At 37.5% G+C, this 19,937-nt stretch overlaps 1 protein-coding gene across 5 annotated transcripts in view; it reads right to left on the minus strand.

The window, feature by feature from the left end:
- The window catches only part of PRDM10 (PR/SET domain 10), a 91,353-nt gene that overhangs the window by 35,127 nt on the left and 36,289 nt on the right, over positions 1-19,937 (minus strand). For 3 of the 5 annotated variants that reach the window (XM_033098082.1, XM_033098080.1, XM_033098081.1), the window contains exons 3-7: positions 18,307-18,471; positions 16,577-16,636; positions 6,290-6,515; positions 4,071-4,312; positions 2,434-2,637 (exon numbers count right to left, since the gene is read on the minus strand). In XM_033098082.1, the coding sequence (XP_032953973.1) occupies positions 2,434-2,637; positions 4,071-4,312; positions 6,290-6,515; positions 16,577-16,636; positions 18,307-18,471 (897 nt within the window). The remainder of the gene's footprint in view (positions 1-2,433; positions 2,638-4,070; positions 4,313-6,289; positions 6,516-16,576; positions 16,637-18,306; positions 18,472-19,937) is intronic. The other 2 variants (XM_033098083.1, XM_033098084.1) reach the window with 1 other exon arrangement.

Below are 19,937 nucleotides of genomic sequence, written 5' to 3' on the forward strand. Positions count from 1 at the left end.
AACCATTTTATTGATTTAAAAAAAATCACTGTAGGGGCGGCCAGATGGCTCAGTTGGTTAGAGCGCAAGCTCTGAATAACAGGGTTGCCGGTTCAATTCCCACGAGATGGTGGGCTGTGCCCCCTGCAACTAAGATTGAAAACGGCGAATGGACTTGGAGCTGAGCTGCACCCTCCACAAGATTGAAGGACAACGATTTAGAGCTGATGGGTCCTGGAGAAACACACTGTTCTCCAATATTTCCCAATAAAATTTAAGACAAAACAACAACAACAAAAATCACTGTAATACAGTTTAACTGGCGGCAATTTTTTCCTTAACGGTGCATAAAATAATGGTGCATCTTAAAGCCATTGTTATCTGAGAGTCAGTAAGATATGGCATTACAAAATTCTAATGTATCTAGCTTTATCTTTGTTTATAACTATTTCCTCAGACTAACTGTTGAGGGTTGGGTTTACTCAGCCAAGAATATTTTTGCAATATGCTGCCAGAAATATTCTACAAAATACTCCCATTCTGTAATGAATGTCCCTATTTTTTAAAATTCTCACATTCATTGTACTGCACCCATTTATTTTTGCTAATTTAAATTAACAAAAATAATAATCCATAGTTGTGTTAAGTTTTTTAAATTATCAATATTGAAAATACTTTTAAATATTTCTTTACTATTTGATTCCTCATCCAAATAAAGTCCATTCCAGACATTTGTTCATTTGTCCATCTGTAGGTAGTGAAATTAGAGGTGTACAACTCTCTCTCAGTTTTTATACTTAAAACTTTTGACATGTATTACAAATATTTCCCCCGTTCTATTGTTTCCCTTTTTATCTGTCATTTTGGTTGTTTATTATACTGCACTATTACATCTTTATTTAAATGTTTCTGTCTTTCCCTCTATATAGTTAGTTCTATCTACCGTTTTAAAAGAGAAAATAATCTCCCTTCCACAGTCAAAAAGTATTCACTCCAGTTTTATCTTGTGAATAATTTTTTTGGCTAGATGATACAAGATATAAATCTCCTTTTACATATTTTCTTGGGGATTTATGTATTATCTAGTTAATGATTTCAAAGATGCAGGTTTTATAAAGTTTTTGAACAAAGTCTAGATCTTTGTTTCCCCCAGAGAGGTATTTATTCTCACTTTGACCACAGTGAGGCACTGTGCAACTCTGGACTGGTACAATCATTTCTCTCCTAGTTTTCATTTATATCAGGAAGCTTTACAGTATGCTGACCCCCTCTTTGGCCATGTTCCTAACATAGCATTAAAAAAAAAAGTATCTTCACTTGGAATCACAGCAGAACTTTCATTATATCATCAAGAGTTAATATTTACCCAAATTCCAACAAGAGACTTATTCACAAAAAATATATTCCTGAAATCAGAAGTCTTTCCATAAAACATTTTGGGCAAAATAAATTATTCAGATAAAGAAATCTTGGGGCGGCTGGTTAGCTCAGTTGGTTAGAGCACAGTGCTCTTAACAACAAGGTTGCTGGTTTTATCCCCACATGGACAACTGTGAGCTCCACAACTAGATTGAAACAACTACTTGACTTGGAGCTAGCTGATGGGTCCTGGAAAAACACGTTTAAAATAAATGAAAGTTTAAAAAAAAAAAGAAAAAGAAAAGAAATCTTGCCCATACATGTGAATATTATTTTACAAGATCTCGTTTCCCAACTAATTCTTCTTTAGAGTGTATAAATCATGTTACCATGTTTCCCCAAAAATAAGACCTAGTCAGACAATCAGCTCTAATCGTCTTTTGGAGCAAAAATTAAATATAAGACCCGGTCTTATTTTACTGTAAGACCCGGTCTTATATAATATAACATAATATACAACCCGGTCTTATATTATATTATATGTTATTTTATGTATGTTATATGTGTTATATTATATGTGTTATATTATGTGTATTATAACATAACATGAATGCTATGTTATATTATATTAATAATATATAGTAATATATATTATATTATATAAGACCGGGTCTCATATTATAGTAAAATAAGACCGGGTCTTGTATTAATTTTTACTCCAAACGACGCATTAGAGCTGATTGTCCGGCTAGGTCTTATGTTCGGGGAAACATGGTAAATAACCCCATCTTTAACCACTCCATCATATCAGTCTGTTCCCCATAACAACTATACCTTACCCTGGGCCTAATGCCTTCATGTAGGCCTTTGATATGCCCAAAAGTCATACATTTTTTATTTTGCTTTATTATGGGACTATTATAGGTATATAGTACATAGTACGTATTCAATAATACGTATTCAATAATACTATGTAAAAGAATTACAAGGAAAGGACCATTTTTGTAAGAATCCCACTTCAGGAAAAAAAAAAAGTAGGAAAAGCATTAAACAAGCATGATTCCTAGCAGAGGCCCCACTGACCCAGCTCTGTACCTTAAGCTCCTGCTTGGGTTCTACGTTCTTTATTGTTGTGTAATACACGTGGTGGCCATATTGGTAAGCCACCAGGTTCTGCTCCAGGTGATTCTGGGCTGGACGTACAAACATCATCCAATTACAAAGGGTCTCATCAGACAACTCAAACCATAGGTCTTCATGCAAATCCCTGTCTTTTCTGTCCCCTTTATCAAGAGAAACCTGCAATCAAAGAGAAAGTTAAAAGCCATGCCAAAAAACAAAATAAATAAAACCTTCAATATGATATGCACTAATGTCATAATATACAAAATATTGCTCTTTAAATTAACCATATATCCTGATTCTTCCCTTTGTACAGAACTGGAATTGTGTCTTGCCAGGTGTAAAAGGGAAAGGATACTCTCCAAAGACCCACCTATAGAATTACCTGGCAAAACCTGAAAGTTAACCTGATTGTATAGCTTCAGTTGATGCTTCATCATTAACTAACACATCAAAAAATGCTACAAATAAGCCAGAAAATACAAGCAAAATACTCTCCAGTTTATTATAACTTGCTTCCTTTGGGATTCAATTGTATTCATTTATAATGTATAGCCTGGTGACAGGTATTTCTCTTTACAAAGTATTCTCTTTTTTTTCCCCAATTACAGTCAACATTCAATGTTATGTTAATTTCAGGTGTACAGCATAGTGGTTAGACATTTATATAACTTACTACAAAGTAATATTCTTTCCTGGAGATCTTGAGCATTCACCAGAGAATACCTCCCCATGACAGCAGCTAATTTCTCAAAACACACATCCCAAATATTCTCCCTTCCCACTGCCCTTTCTTGGTTCTCCAGAGTGGCTCTCCAAGAGGCAGACATCAAGGTGTTGAAGAGAAGCAAAAGCATCGAATGTAAAAAATAGAGATCAGTATAAACATACTTTAACATACAGTGAACTATTCTTTAAGAAAAGATTCACTAGACCAGACCTGTTTCAAAAATTGAAGTGGTTTTCGTGAAAACATTATTGGCACTTGGCAGATTACATGAGCTTACATAATTCTCTGTGTTCCAGTCAGTTTGAAAAAAGGAAAAAGCTGCTAAAGCCTGTTACGGGCTCAATTGTGTCCCCATCCCCCAAAAAAAATTCATATGTTGATTCCCAATAGCTCAGAATGTGACTAGATTTGGAGCTAGGACTTTGAAAGAGGTGATTATGTTTAAATGAGGTCATTAGAATGAGTCCTAATCCAATCTGACTGGTGTCCTTATGAAAAGTAGAAATTAGGACACACAGAGACACCCGGCTATGCTTGCAGAGAGGGGCGACCAAGTACAGAGGCGGCAAGAGGGTGGAGAGGGTGGCCATCTGCAAGACAAGGAGAGGGGCCTCAGAGGAAACCAACCCTGCCAAAACCTTGATCTTGGCCTTCTAACTGCCAGAACTGTGAGAAAATAAATTTCTGTCATTTAAGCCACACATCTGTGGTATTTTGTTATAGCAACTCTAGCATATTAAAATAGCCCCTAAGAATACACCTTTCAGAGTTATTCATATAATGCCTTAGCAAACAACTGCTATGAAGTTCAATTAAGAGACTAAACGCATGCCCCTTCAAAAATAATAACAAGAGTGAACTACGATAAAGCATGAATTACCTTTAGATGAATATAACAGTCTTTCAGCTCCGACTCCCTGACAAGGGGTCCCTCCACGGGGCCGAACTGGGTGCGCTTGGGGATGCGCCTTTTGGAGAACACACCTCCGAGGAACCGGTCGATGTACAGGACCAGGGGGAGGCTGGCTCTTGCTCTGGTGAGCACAGGACGGTTGGGGATAGGGTGCAAGGGGCCATGCTTTGGGCACACTGAAGAGTGCGCATTGTTACACTCCTCACACCCTGCAAAAAAAAAAAAAAATCTGGAAGTCGAATCCCTCCATGTGATTTGATCTCAAGTAAAAAGTTCTAACCTAAAAAATCCCCAAATCTAAATTTTTAGGCCAAAATTCAATTAACTCCTGCAATACAGTACCCATTCAATTGTAATATATTAGCTTTCACAGACCAATAAAATTCTGTACTTTTTTTCCCTCTAAAATCAGGCAGAATTAGCTTATGCCTGCTAAAAATAATATGCAGGCTGTGACCTATTTCTCTACTGGATATCAATTCAAATAGTGGCCACTAAATTTACAAATCAATTATTTCTGAAAAGAAAAAAAGAAGAGCTTTAGGCTAAATGTTACCAAATCTGATGAGACAAAAGAGGTGAGGTTTATAGTATGTAAATTATATCTTTTAAAAAGCTGTTAAAAGGGATGGCCGGATGGTTCGATGGTTCCATTGGTTAGAGCGCAAGCTCTTAACAACAGGGTTGCCGGTTCAATTCCCACATGGGATGGTGGGTTGCACCCCCTGCAACTAAAGATTGAAAATGGCAACTGGACTTGGAGCTGAGCTGCGCCCTCCACAACTAGATTGAAGGACAACAACATGGAGCTGATGGGCCCTGGAGAAACACACTATTCCCCAATTTAAAAAAAAAAAAAAAAAAAAAAAAGGCTGTTAAAAAAAACCCTGACATTTAACTAGTTTTTTTAAAGGAAATTATAGAAGCCTCATTGTCTGGGCATGTCTAACACAAACAAAGACTACTATGCAGTTTGAGTGCAATGTATGCTGTGTGAAGATAATGCTAAAATGAATGAATTTAACATCTCAGCCCTCATTCACTTGGATGACACAATTAACCCCGCCCTGATAGGACATGTATTTTCAGCTCATTCTCTAAGTGATCATTTTGCACTAAGCATCCACACTCACTCCCTCTTTCCCCATAGCACCCATCTGTCAGCTAACTGCCGGTATTAATGTGGACCACACAGAGATCATACTCATAACCCTTAGCAAGTTTAATTAACGAATCATATTTGACCCAACTCTGGCTGTGTGATGATCTGGCTTGAGGAATAGGTATTTTCAATTCCTACAACTCTCCACGAGTGGGAAACTACTCTGCATTATACTTATACTACTCTACTTATAAGAGAAAGTAACTATGTGTATTTGAATAAGGAGTGGCCTTGAAAAATGTATGAATTCAAGAAAAAACAAAATGAGGAAGTTCTCTACTGGATATGAAGGTGAACACTGGTCCCAGTGCAAATGAGCTTTACCACCCAAAAAAAAAAAAATCTTTACCAAATAAAGCTTTACCACCACCACATAGAAGGTCTCACAAATATGGTGAGACCACAACACTCTGACTAGCCTGGCTCATTCAAAGAAATGAGATAAGAACTTTGCCATAGAAGCATGAAAATCAATAGCAAGAAGCAGTGATTTGGTAGGTGGAAGCAGGACCACTCACCCCTCAGGCAAGCAATATAGAGAGGCAGTGTTATGGTGTCACCCTGGAGCCAGACCACTGTTTGAATCCTGACCCTTGCAACAGCTGAGCATGACCTTGGGAAAGCTACCTACCTCATAAGACTGTGGAGAGCATGAAACAAGTCAAAAAACATAAAGCACTAGTGCCTGAACTACAGCAGGCATTTTTAAAAGGTATGAACGAAGGTAAAGGCAGCAAAGCAAACGTATTAAAGCTGAAATGGCAGGCTATTCCAGAACTGGAGAAACTTATCATCGTGGTTTGGGAGCCCACGCTCTGGTATTAAGAAGACAGGCTTGATGCCTGAGCCACCACTCATCCCTAGCTTCTGCAGGCTGCCTAGTTTCTCCGGAGCTTCAGTTCCTTCATCAGTAAAATCGGAACTCTCCAGACACCATCTGCCTCCCTCACACACTGCTGTGAGGATGAAGTGAAGTGATGCCCACAGAGGGGGCCCTTACTCACAAGAACCAGCTGGCACTTACATAAGTCGTGCGGGTCGAAGGGCCGGGGTGGATCTGGTTCCCAGTCATCGAGGTCTGTGTCTTCGCCATCTTCCTCCTCATCTTCCTCAGTGTCCTCATCCTCATCCTCATCCTCTTCCTCTTTGGCCTCCAGTCTATCCATAGGGTTCTGCAGAGTGGCCAAAGGGTCTGAGCCATCCACACTCTCAATTGAAGGTAACACCTGATTATGCACGGGTAATGAGGCCTGGACAAAGTTTCACCACAAAGTTAGCACACATTCACTTTTAGTTGGCTAGTACACACGTACACACATGAAACACAAGGCTGTGGTAGCAGATATTCTTCACACCAGCACCCTTCAAGGCCCTGAAGAAATGATTTCCATCTGTCGGCTGTTAATGAGGAGTCTGCCTTCATTTTTGCTGTTTCTGCCTGACGTCTGGGCAGGCTGATGATCCCTCCTTTGACGCCGGGCAGGAGTTTCAAACCCCAAGAGCACCCGATTGTTTGCTCTGGAACCCTCATGCTGACCCCACCACTTCACCTCAACAAAACCCTGAGCCAGTCTCCTTTCCTGGCTCTCTTGAGCCATTTGAAACCTGCTTGAGAAGCCTGCCCAGTCTCCCCAGAGACTTCAAGTATGTAAGCAACAAACCTTTTCATATCCTCTTGGTGCATGTGTAGTATCATTAATCTCAACATCTGAACTCAATTTGGGGTGGAGGGGGGCCCCTCCTGCCTTTCCAGGGAGGCCACAACATAGTGTAGACAACGATTTGACCTATCTTCAACCACTTCACTTTTAAAAGTAAAACAGTTGGCAAAATTCAATGGCTAACAGCTTTCCTTTGACACACTTCAGAGAGGCTAAGGTGTTTAAGTAAGAATGAAAAAGATGCCTATTTGTTTCATCATGCTGAAGTTAGTCTTTTGCAAATAAGATAAGGTTTGGATAATGTATTGGGTTAATGCTACCTTAACCAAATACACTGGTAGAAAATAAATGGTACCTTAAAGAGTTCTCTCACCTCTTAAATAAACATCATGGGTTATATACCACCGCAAATTCCTTTTATCCAATCTTATTTCTCCTGCCCAGTTAGCACTCTAAGTCATACTCAAGCCACGTCCCCTTCCCATTCAATACAGCAAGGTTTTTTTAATGCCTGCTCCCTTTATCTTTATCTTCCCATATGTTGTTTTCCTCACCAGAATGCTCTTCCCACACCTATCTTCTAAACCTAACATCCTGCTCCAGTTTCTCCATGAACCATTTCTGACTGCTTTAGCCCTCCCTGACTTTGCTCTGCTCTGAGCTCACTTGGAGTCACAGAATCCCACCCTACCACATCATTCAGCCTCAGTCGCCACGTTTCATCACTTTACAAGGCAGCTCGATCATTCCAGAATAGTTCAATAATGGTTTCTGCAGAGCCGAGATCTCCCTGTACGTATGTTCCATACATGGGGGACCTACGACTTCCCTCTCAAGCTAGATAGACTATATCTAACCCTTCTGCCACATGAAGACAGTTCTGCAAGTATTTCAAGACCAAAAACCCCTAATTCATTCAACCATTTCTTACATGGCCAAACTTCCAGACCTCTCATCATTCTGTCATCTTCATTCATTCCTCAGCCGATTCCATATCTTTATGAATACAGCATCAGCTTGCAGTCACACTTATGCACTTATGATGGCCACTGTTCTACTACTGCTGGCCCCTTTTGAATCTGCAGATAACTAAAATCTCAGAGTCCTTTTTTCCTTCTCATAGAGGGTTATTAAAACATTTTTCTCCTCCTCAGGACTTAAATAGCTGATTTTTACTTAAATGGACGGGATTTTGCATTTATCTCCAGCAAATTTCATTTTATTACTTGTTCCGTTCTTCCACTCTGCCAACATCTTTTAGAATCTTGCTGCTGACATCTCACACATTAGCAATCCCCCAGAGCTTTGTATCCACCGCCAAACACCATCTCCTTTTCAATCAGTGTGCATTTTCCTTGAGGCCATCTTGCCCCTGCCCAACTGCACCTCAGGGAAGCCGAGTGTGGGCTTTGGAGTCAGATTTGGATTAAAATCCGGGCCCCACTATTTAGCAAGTTAATAAGTTAAGAAACTTCTCTGAACCTCAGTTTCTTTATCCATAAAAGGGACATAGTAACAAACCTGCACCTCACAGATTATTATGAGGACTAAATGAAACAATACGTATATGAGGCCAGTAGTAGAGTGTGTGGCATTTAGGAAGTGCTTAATTTTAGTAATAGATCATTATTATCATAAGTTCTGTAGGATGGGGATGGCATCATATACTTCCTCTCCACCTTAACAGACTGCTGAACATTAGGTATGCAACGAGGATTAGTTTGTGAAAATATATTTGGCCCTTTGGGAAATGACATCAACCCCTTTAGGCATCTATAGGAACTCTGCTGCTATTCACAGAAACAGCTTTTTTTTAGTTGTATAATACATCTAAGTCTGAGAACTGCTTAAACTCTGTAATGAAACAACATTGTGGGTTTACAGAGTCTTACTGCCACGGCAGTTTAAGATCATTGCCCAACATTTGAAATACTCAGGCTCCAGAAAGCAGATAAAGTCAGTTACCTCAAATAGCATATGCATGCTTTAACATGCATTCATTTAACCCAGGAGCCCAGACTTTTATATGACATTCCATCTCTGTAGCTCAGGGCGTTTTAGAAGCTTTATATGGGAGGACAAAATTCTGGGAGCTGCTTCTGCTTCAGTTTCAATAAAAACAGAATAAAATGCCCGATGAGGTGAGGACTCAATAAGGAAAAGAGCAGGGGACTTCTGGCAATACGACTGCGTTCCCCCTCTGCATCCTCCCCTGATCCTGCAAAGAAGCTACTTCGTTCCCACTTGTTATCTCAGAGCAGTTTCAATATCATCCTTTATTCTAAGCACTTAAATTTTATGCTGGTGATGAATGTTATCACCCACTGAACAAACCAAAGCATATAGCCACCTCTGCTCCTCAGAAATTCTTTATCTCTTTACAGAACCAACCTCAAAGAATGAATTCAGCAATTCAGTTATTCCAGTGAAGCTGCGATGCATTTTTTTCCTCAACTGAAGCTGCTAGAAAGACTGGTTAGGCAAGGTTACTGCTGGCTTTTCACCACTGCTGAGAAAGCTGACATTAGAAGAGTACCAACAGCCTCTGCCTCCCCCGTGCTGGAACTCCCCTAAAAGACTGTGGCAAAGAAAGGCTTGAACACTTCAGCCATTATCTGGAAAGACTGATGTTACAGCAGAAGTTGAACACATACCAGAATTGCGCAAACTACTGTTGAAAACGGATGAAAAGGGTTGATCACAATCATTTCTAGTAAGAACTATATATTTCTAGATAGCATATACCTTAACACACAGTAGGTATGCATTACAAATATGTTTAATTAATAATTCAAATTCAACTGACGTTTACTGAGAGCTAGGCATAGTTTTAAATTCCTTTGAGGCTAGGTAACATTACCACACAGCTCCTAAGTGGCAGAGATAAAATTCCAAATCTGACTCTGCTCTGCTTTTTCCACTACATCACAACAGCCCCTACGGGGTTAAATCTATTCAAGGAGGGCAGCAGAGAAGGTAAACATCACACACACCTTGAATACCAGAGCCACAAGGTCATCTCACTGGCTCCGGAAACAATGGCCAGGCAGTAAGGTGGTGAGTAACGTGTGCCAATTACACTTAGAGGAAAAGAATACGAAACAAAAATATTTTAATCCTGTGCATTTTGTCATGCACAACAAAACATGGCAGGAGGAAAGAGTTTGTTAAACTTAGGGTACACTTTCTCCTTCCCACTTAATATCACTATCTATAATTATTTCCGCAACTATATAAAGCATTTCAGGACATAATTCATCTGAGAAGTGAAATATGAAGCTACACTGGACAGCAGCAAACACAACAGAATGTTTCTGGAGTCCTACTGAGACCAATTATCAGTGCAGCATATTCCCTTCTCAGTGTGTGGGGAATCACACATGTTCGTTTTTCAGAAACAAAGAGGAGACTGTGATTCTAGGTCTGGAGAGCACTGGTGTCTTTCTTAAGGATGAGGCAATGCACATATGAAAAAGGCTTCAAGTGCATTTTGCCACCACTAAAAACAATTGAAAATAGGAACCTTTTGGCTGAGGGCGATGGAGGAGAGGCATTTATCATCTGTGTTAAACCCTCACTCCAATTTTCCATCCGGAATTTATCCAGTCACAGAATAAGCTGACTATCACTGAGGTGTTATAGCCAGAAATAAAAATCGTGCTGGATGAAAGGGAACTATAATAAAGAAGCCAATAGTTACACGGCCTTGTAATGTAAGGGTTCATAGAGCTATCTGACTACAACTTTCCTTTCGCATAGAACATGAAACAAACAGATTGTTTCTGGAGATTGGAAAAGATGAAGGGCCCTTTGAGGTGCAACCTCAAATGGCAACAAAACTTCTAATTAAAACTATGCCATAATATTAAAACAACAAAATACCATTTTTGCATATCAGATTGGCAAAATTTTAAAAGACTGCAAATACCTAGTGTGGAAGGTGAACATGGAAATGGGCATTCTCATATATTGTTGGTGGGAACAGAAATATTTTTGGCTTCTGAAAAGCAAGTTAGAAACTCCTATCAACATAACTTCCCCACTTATAATGGCAAATTTCAAACATGTATCAAACAGAATATCACAATAAACCGCACGTACCCATCACTCAGCTTCAACAATTATCAACTCACGGCCAGCCTCATCTCAACTTTTCATTCTCCTACCTACTTTCCCCCTCACTAGATTATTTTGAAGCAAACCTCAGACATTATACATTTTCATCTATAAATAGTTCAGCAGATATCTCTAAAAGAAAAGGACTTTTATATTTATACATTATCATCCCTAAAAATTAATCATTCCTTAATATCATCAAATATCCAGTTAACTGTGTTAGGATTTCCCCAGTTGTCTCATGATTTTTTTAGAATTGGTTTGTTCAAATCAGGACCTAAACAATGCAGGTCCACATACTGCATTTGACTGATATGTTTCTGACGTCTCCTCTAACTGTAAATTCCCATTCCTTTTCTTTTCCTTTGCAATTTATAAGTGGAAGAAACAAGGCCATTTGTCCTTCAGTTTTCCACAGTCTACATTTTGCTGATTACATCCTTGTGTGTCTTTTAACTTGTTCCATTGTGTCTACCATGCTTCCTAAAAGCCGGTAGTGGAATCCAGAGACTCAATCAGATTCAGGTTCAGTCTTTTGGGAGGAATACTTCACGTGTGGTGAAATGCAGTAAGAGGTACACAACACCAGGAGGTCTATAATGAATGGTTCTCCCTTTTTCGTGATATTAACAATGTTCAGAGGGTTAAGTTGGTCCATCCATTATAAGGTGCCTCATCAGCTTTTTCCTGATACTTTAGGACTGTTGTTGATGATCACTGCCTAGATCCATATTTCATTAGAAGATGAAAAATGCTGATATTCTAAGCCAGTCATCCCCTTTATTTATTAGTTGGAATGTTTCTATAAAAAAAACTTCCCCCATCAAGTAATTGTTTACCTAAGTCCTTTTAGGGAGAAAGGCTGCATTCTGTCCTTTATCAGTTGCATGAATAATGTGGTGATCCCCTACCGTCCTCAAAAAGTTACCAATGAGTTATTTCTTTTAATATCAGTATGAGCTTGTGGATTTTAAATATAGTTAATGTACTTCAATCTATTGTAGATATTTTCCTTTTTTTTACAGCTCAAATTGTCCCATTTTGGCCCCCTCAAATTAGATCAGTAGTTCTTTCCACAGGACCACTAAACAGAGTTTTTACTAGCTTCCTTGCATTCTGATAAGATATTACAAGCACATCTTGTATATTTCCTGTTCCAGAGCTAGAATCTGCCGTTTCTCTACGTAGCCCTGATTCCTTTTACTGGAAAATTGTATTTAGAGATCACGTCAGCTCATTGCTACGCATAGATGACTGTATCTACACCTTTCCAGTGGCCAGAACTAGAAAACATGTTTTTTTAAGAGAAAACTACATCACAAGTTCATACTGATATTCTAATTCAAATCTGGGATTCTGGGTTTTATTTAATTTATTTGATTTTTATATTTGTATCTTTTTGCACTTTCCCCAAAAAAATCTTGTTTCTTAAATAATTTTAAATGTGAATACCATGAGTCTCTATCATTTCTCTTTGGAGACTTTATTCTAAGGAAATAATCTGGTATGATATCTATGACAGTGTTCTTTGTAGTAGCAAAAAAAATAGGAAATAGCCTACATATAAAACAATAGATAATATAGATAACAGTACATTCCTATAACAGAATACTATACAGTCAATAAAAATGATGATGTAGATTTTCAGGATGCTATTAAAAGGAAAAAGAAAAATATCAAGCTGAAAGCTTTTTTCTGTTCTTTTCTTTTTAATTGAGATATAATTGACATAACATTATGTTAGATTCAGGTATACAACATAACAATTTGATATTTGTAGAAAGCTACTTTAAAAGCAAGAAAATCAAACACTATGGCTGAAAAATACAATGGATTATTAAATAAATATGTAAACTCCAAACAAAATAGTAGCAAACCACATCCAAATCCAGACATATGTGAAAAGGATCAAGTAGAGTTTATTCTAGAATTCAAGGCTGGCTTAATTTTTTAATATCTATTAATATAATTCACCATATTAACAGAAAAGAGGAGAAAAATCTCAACAGATTCAGAAAAAGCACTTGATAAAAATCAACATCCCAGAATAATAATAAACATCAATTAATAATAAATAAATATATATTAAAAACTGAAAATAAAGACAACTTTCTTAATCTGATAAAGGGTATTTTTGTTATAAAAATCCTGCACTAAACAACATTTTTAATAGTGAAAGTTTTTCCTCTGAGAACTAGATGAAAAAAAGGAAACCTACTAACACCACATCTATTCAATAATGTATTCAGTGATCCTAGCCAGCAGGCCAAAAGGGAAAGAAAAAAAAAAGATATAAGGATTTGGAAGGATTAGAAAGAAATGAAACTGTCAGTATTCAGAGACAACATGACTATCACGAAAATAAAACATAAAATTTGGGGGCCAGCCCAGGGGCTCAGGTGGTTGGAGCACGAGCTCCTAATTCTGAGGTCGCCGGTTCGATTCCCACGTGGGCCAGTGAGCTGCGCCCTCTACAGCTAAGATTGTGAACAACAGCTCTCCCTGGAGCTGGGCTGCCATGAGCAGCCGGGGGTTGGAGTGAGCTGCTGAGTGCTGCCACGGGCTGCTGTGAACTAGCAACCAACTGCCTCAGCGTGCAAGGGCAAGGCTCATAATACCAGCATGGGCCAGGGAGCTGTGTCCTACACAACTAGACTGAGAAACAACGGCTTGAACCCGGAGTGTGTGTGTGGGGTGGGGTGGGGAGGGGGGTGCTGGAAGAAGGGGGGGAAAAAATAAATAAAATAAAATTGGGAAACTGAAAAAATTTTAAATTACACTATTTATAATACCATCAAAACACACCAAAAATCTAGGAATAAATCTATTGGAAGATGTGTAAGACCTCTACCTAGAAGACAATTTTTTAACTTTTATTTTAAAGTCAGGGATATATCATGTTCACAGACTGGAAGACAATATTATAAAGATGTCAATTCTTTACATACTGATACATAATACAATGAAATTCCATTGAAAATCCTGCAGGATTTTTGTGAAAACTTCCAGGCTGATTCTGAAATGTATGTGGAAAAGCAAAGGGCCAAGACACTCTCAAAGAAGATCAAAGTGGAGGAAGGATCACAGTCCTGAATATACTGTAATTTATTCATAAAACGGAATACTATATAGCAATAAAAATAGACGGAAAAAACCCACAGCTCCACCCAACAACGTGAACTAATCTCCCAAGCATAACAATGAACAAAGGAAGCCAGACAAAAAGGAAACCATACTAAAGTTCAAAACCATGGAAAACTTATCTATGGTGTTAGGAGGCAGGACAGTAGTTACATTTGACGAGAAGGGAAGGAAAAGTAGTTAGGAGGGAGCATGAGGATGGCTTTTAGGAGTAATGCTCTATTGTTTAATCTGAGTTTTGGTTATAGGGAGTTTTGATATATCATTGCACTTTTATATATTTAATTAAAAAGTAAATAATAACACACCATAAAGAAATGTGGTGAACACAAAGGAAATTACATAACTAACATGGAAAATAATACCTATAAAAATGATTATAGAGAACATGTTAGATATCAAATACAAAGAAGAGTCAATATTCTCATGACTGATTTTCCTAAAATAGGGAACATAGAAAATGAAACTTAAAAGATTTTCAAAGGACTAATAAATAAAAATTTCCTAAAATAAAATTTTAACTTATACATCAAAAGGACACACCTTATCCTAGGAAATTCTGATTCACACGCTGGTGAAGTCATTAGACTTCAAATAAAACTTCAAGGATAAAAGAAGAATCAAACAGGCATTAAGTCAGAAAAGGATTGAGGAAAATAGTCAAAATTAGACTCCAGATTCCTACAAATTAAATACCAGTAGAGAATGGAGCACAATTCTAAATAACTCTGGTTACTGAACAGAACATAAATATATTAGTTACAATAATAATGCAACTAACACAAAACAGTAAAGAGGAAAGTGAGAGGAAGTGTCAGTGTGCTGATGTCCATGTCACCACAGCAGGAGCCAAGGACAGAATGGGACTGAAGCTAAAGTGCAGTTTAGGAAAACATAATAAATCACCTCTTTCAATTTCACCTCAATTTCTTTTTCTTCTGCTAAACTCAAATAAATTTAAATTTAAAGTATTCAGATGAATAATAGCATTTGGGAGACAGTGCCATTTTCCCTTTATTTATCTTTGTTTGTATGTCTGGAAGGATGTCTGGAATAATAGTTACCAACTGCTCAGTTAATGAGGATGTTTCTGGGAAGAATTTGTTTATTTGGTTTTTTTGTTGTTGTTTTTTTAATGTACTTCTCTTTTCTAGTATTGCTTCAACTTTTTTTTAAAAAATAAAGTCATCACTTCAAAAAAATGAGTGAATGAGTTAATCATCTACGAAAGACAGTCAAAGGAATTTCATTTTATTTTTTGCTGCCAAGTTGTAAAAACCAATTACAACTTCCATTGCTTCCTTGATGGAATCAATAAATATTCACAGAACTGTACATGATTTGTTTTGTCAAGGATCTATACCTAATTATTACAAAATTATTAAAATAAAATGATAACTCTGCTATAGACTGAATATTCGTGTCTCCCCAAAATTTCTATGTTGAAACAGAATCCCCAGTGAGATGGTGTTGGGGAGGAGCCTCTGAGAGGTGATTAAGTCATGAGAGTGGAGCCCTTATGAATGGGATTAGCGCCCTTACAAAAGAGACCCCAGAGAGCTCCCTCACCCTTTCTGCCACGTGAGGACACAGTGAGAAGATGGCCGTCTATGAACCAGGAAGTGGGCCCTCAACAGACACCGAATCTGCTGGCGCCTTGATCTTGGATTTCCCAGCCTCCAGAACTGTGAGAAATAAATCTCTGTTGTTATAAGCCACCTAGTATATGGCATTCTGTTATAGCAGCCTAAATGGATTAAGACACATTTTCATTCAATTTCACAGACCCCACAAAATTGCAGATCACTACCAATCAGGAATAAATTCAACCATAACTTATATGACAAAGACTCCTAAGAATTCTCTAGATTTCATAAGTAATATTAATACAACTACTACATAGTTTTCACATTTTAAAATGGAAGTATCCAAATCATCTATAAAAAATTTAAAGTAGAAAGTGCTTACTAATTGAGAATGTATTTGATAATCACTCATGACACTTGGTGGTACAGCTAAAAAGTCGTACTAGCCAACATGAAAATGAAACTATTTGTATTCGTATTCCCTTCAGAGTAATACTGACAATATCTAGCTTCTGTATCTTCTTTATCACTTTCACAACCTGAAGGAAAATAAGGAAGAAGTCCCTCAAAGTCAAAAAGGACATACTAGAAATATGGATAAAAGGAAAGAAATGTTTAAAGGATAACCAAAAAGAATCTCAGTTTTCAGAAGCTAGAAAGAGGAAGGCTGCCATCAAATTTAATCTAACATATAAGAAACAGACATCGAGAAAATGCACAGTGCAGAAGGTTGAGGACATTCCAGGGAATGGTAAAATCCATAGTATTATCCCCAAACAACAAAGAAGCAAAAATGTAACTCATTACCTGCTGAGCTGTAGCATCCTGTTGGACATAAGTTACCTGGCCTGGGTCTGTAAACAGAGTCTAGACAAAACAAAAACAAAAACAAAAAACACAGTAACAACAACAAACTTATCTTTAGACAGCTCGCCTACACAGGAAAAATTATCCTACTGCTAAGCGCCAATTCGTGGGAGAGTTAATTCCCATATAGCTAGTAATAATCCTTCATTAATAAAGAAGATAAAGATAGTAATCTTACATTTAGCTAAAGCCTTTCATTCAGATGGCTCCAAAGAGATTGTGTAAGCTAACCATCTCAATTGGCTAACATTCTACACGATTTTCCTCTTAAGTAAAGCCTCTCTTGAGGTGGAATGTCACAGCTAATTAAAAAGGCATGTCATGAAAATATAAAAGACATGCCATGAGTCAGGGTGCATACATTCACACATAATGCTGTATATCATAGGAGCACACTTGTGACTGGATGAAAGTGGCCAGAGATATATAGACATACAGAAGAGTATTATATACACAAGCATTACAATTCTCTGAAATATAAAATGCACACTCATTATCAGAAAGAAGTAGAAGGAAAACAGATTGCATTTAATGTTGCATAGGTTCTTTTTTGGAAAAAGCCAGCAAAATCATAATTTTTTAAAAAATCTTCTCATTATAAACACAAAATAATTTTAGTCATGATGCAGCAAAGCTAGCTAGAGAAGAAAAATCTTCAAAATGATTTTAGCCAGGGCACCACAGAAAATTTCCAATCCAAAAAAATATTCTTTCCCCTAAAGCTTTTAAAAGACTTTTATTTGCCCACGCCCTCAGCAAACCTGTGGGAATAAGAACTATGGTCAAATTTTGATTGCAGAGGAATGTAAAAGAATTTCAGCCAGTGTCAAATTCTTATAATTGAGACATTTAGTAATATAGTAATAAATTAAAAGCTGGGCCCAGAACATTCTCTATAAAAACTATGTGATCTTATTTGAATATAGTTGGGGGACCAAAACCAAGCAGAGGCATTCCAAAACTATCATCTGACTATTTGTCAATTTCATCTTCATACCAATTTGAAAGGTATTAATTAGTTTGGACCCATTTCTTCTTGGAAGTGATTTGAGCCTCTTGATTAAATATTGAAAAATTTTATTACCAGGATCCTACTATAAAAGTATGAAACTTATTCTTTTAAGATGTTTAAAAGTACTTTGTACAGTGTAATGTGCTAACAAGAGAAACTAAACTACCATTTATATATTGGGGAATATTTGTGTCATGCATTTGGAAACTAATATCCCAAATCACTGGCAAAAAAATAAAGGTAGCTATAATTGTACACCAGTTTTACCTTTGCTCTATTACAGTCCTACAAATCAGTAAGGTATTAATAAATAGCAGTCGATAAGCTAGTAGGACCTTTTGCTTACACATTTAACTGTAATAACCAATATGTTTTCACTGATGCATCTTTGATTAAGGTATACAGATCTAAATGTCATTTTTGGCCTGGCTTTTGATACTTAGGAAAAGTAACAAGTTGATCATATAGTCCATGATCACTGAAGAGAAGAACTGATATGAATGTATCATACCTTCCCCTGCCAAGTTGACTGTAAACTCCATGAGAGCACAAATCTTATCTGAATATTTCCTGTCTCACCAGCCCTTCACAGTGACTGGCAGAGAGTAAAGAATTAACTGATTAATAAACAAGCTATACACAATAAGGCTTCACATGCCTGAGCGGCTTCCACAGGATGGATGTATACCAGCGTATGCTCCGGACCATCCACTGACGTGTAGGAGGCACCATCTGCCGTGTACACCACCTGCTGGGGTGGACGAACTTGGTCATCGGTATAGACGATCTGAGCCACAGTTCCAGCGTCTGGAACAAAGTGCACCTAGGGCAAAAAGCAGCAAGTATGTAGCAACCACTCGCATAGAACAGAAAACAATCTCACAAAGACGCATGGAAGACCAAGCACAGTACACACGTAAAATATCCCCAATGAAAGAAGAATAGGGATTGATATATCCTCATCTATGCTGAGTGAGTTAGTTAGCTAGAGACAGTCCAAGAACCTTGTCACTCACTGACTTGCTGCTTACTATTAGGCAGCTGATTTAAATTCCTTTGCCTCATATGTCCAGTGCAGATACCTCTTTGTGGGAGTAATCGGGGGTGGTTAACTGATCCTGGAAGTGTCACCAAAGATTCCTGGTTAACAATATTAGCAAAATACAAATTACAAATGGTTCTGTAATGTGAAAAAATATGTCAAGACTCAAAAGCCAATTGCTTTAAACATCATAAAAATTCTACTTTGTAACCAGTAGTGCCTTTCAGCAGACATATTGAAGTCATTTTATTTCCTACAAATTTTTTCATACTCCAGGCTGTACTAGAGGCAGATTAAGCAGTTTGCTAAATCAAAGACTGTAACAGAATTCTTTGCCAGCTAGGTAAAGATACAGAAAATTCTAATGAAGTGCTTTTCAGGGGTTCTGGACAACTATTTCAGTTGTCACCAGAGTAAATAATGTTCTATCTACCAAGAACTAAAACAGAAACTGAATTTCCTAAAATGCTTTCTGAGCAGTCAGCTTTGCAGGTTTGAATTCTTGAAGGCTTGAGTTTGGCACAAAGCCGGATGCCTGATATTAAAGGTATAGAAGCAGATGGCCAAAGCACACATTTGGGAGAGAAATAATTTATGTGCTGATATTGAAGTTAGGTACTCGTAGGTTGGAATCCTTACTCTTCTACTGTCTCAGCTTTGGACCTAACTTTGTTATTTCTGTTTTCTCCAATGGAGAATAGTAGATTCCAAAGATGACATAAACTAATTTAATCCCCAGAAAGAAACCTAGAGACTAAATATAATCAAGCACCACAGAAATAAAACAAACTTCAATACTAAGTCCAGCTTCTACATAAATTTGATTTGTCCATGAAGATACAGTATATATATTGGAGGAATTAGGCTTATAACATATTTGTGCATTTTTAAAGTACTACAAGATAATTTTGTGATTTTAGATTTATTTACCATCATCAAAACCTTGGACTGGTTTCAGTGCTTAAAAAAGGCAAAAAAAAAAAACAAAAAAAACAACGAAACATTTCCTCAAAACAAGAGTTACCCAAGCTCTTCAACATGGTCTTCACTACTCACTCTTCTGCTAACTCAGAATTCCTAGCTGGGAGAAGGTTAAGAAGAGGAGGTGCAATGAGGGATACTGTGCTCTGCTGTCTGGTTACCCATAAATGGGGACCCTGGTCACGCAGAGTGCCGTAATCTATTTTCTTTATTCTGTTCTTTAATGGACTACATTTTTGCTTGTAAACAAAATACATCAAAATATA

Source organism: Rhinolophus ferrumequinum, chromosome 25, assembly GCF_004115265.2.
Source record: "Rhinolophus ferrumequinum isolate MPI-CBG mRhiFer1 chromosome 25, mRhiFer1_v1.p, whole genome shotgun sequence".
NCBI classification, from domain to species: domain Eukaryota; kingdom Metazoa; phylum Chordata; class Mammalia; order Chiroptera; family Rhinolophidae; genus Rhinolophus; species Rhinolophus ferrumequinum.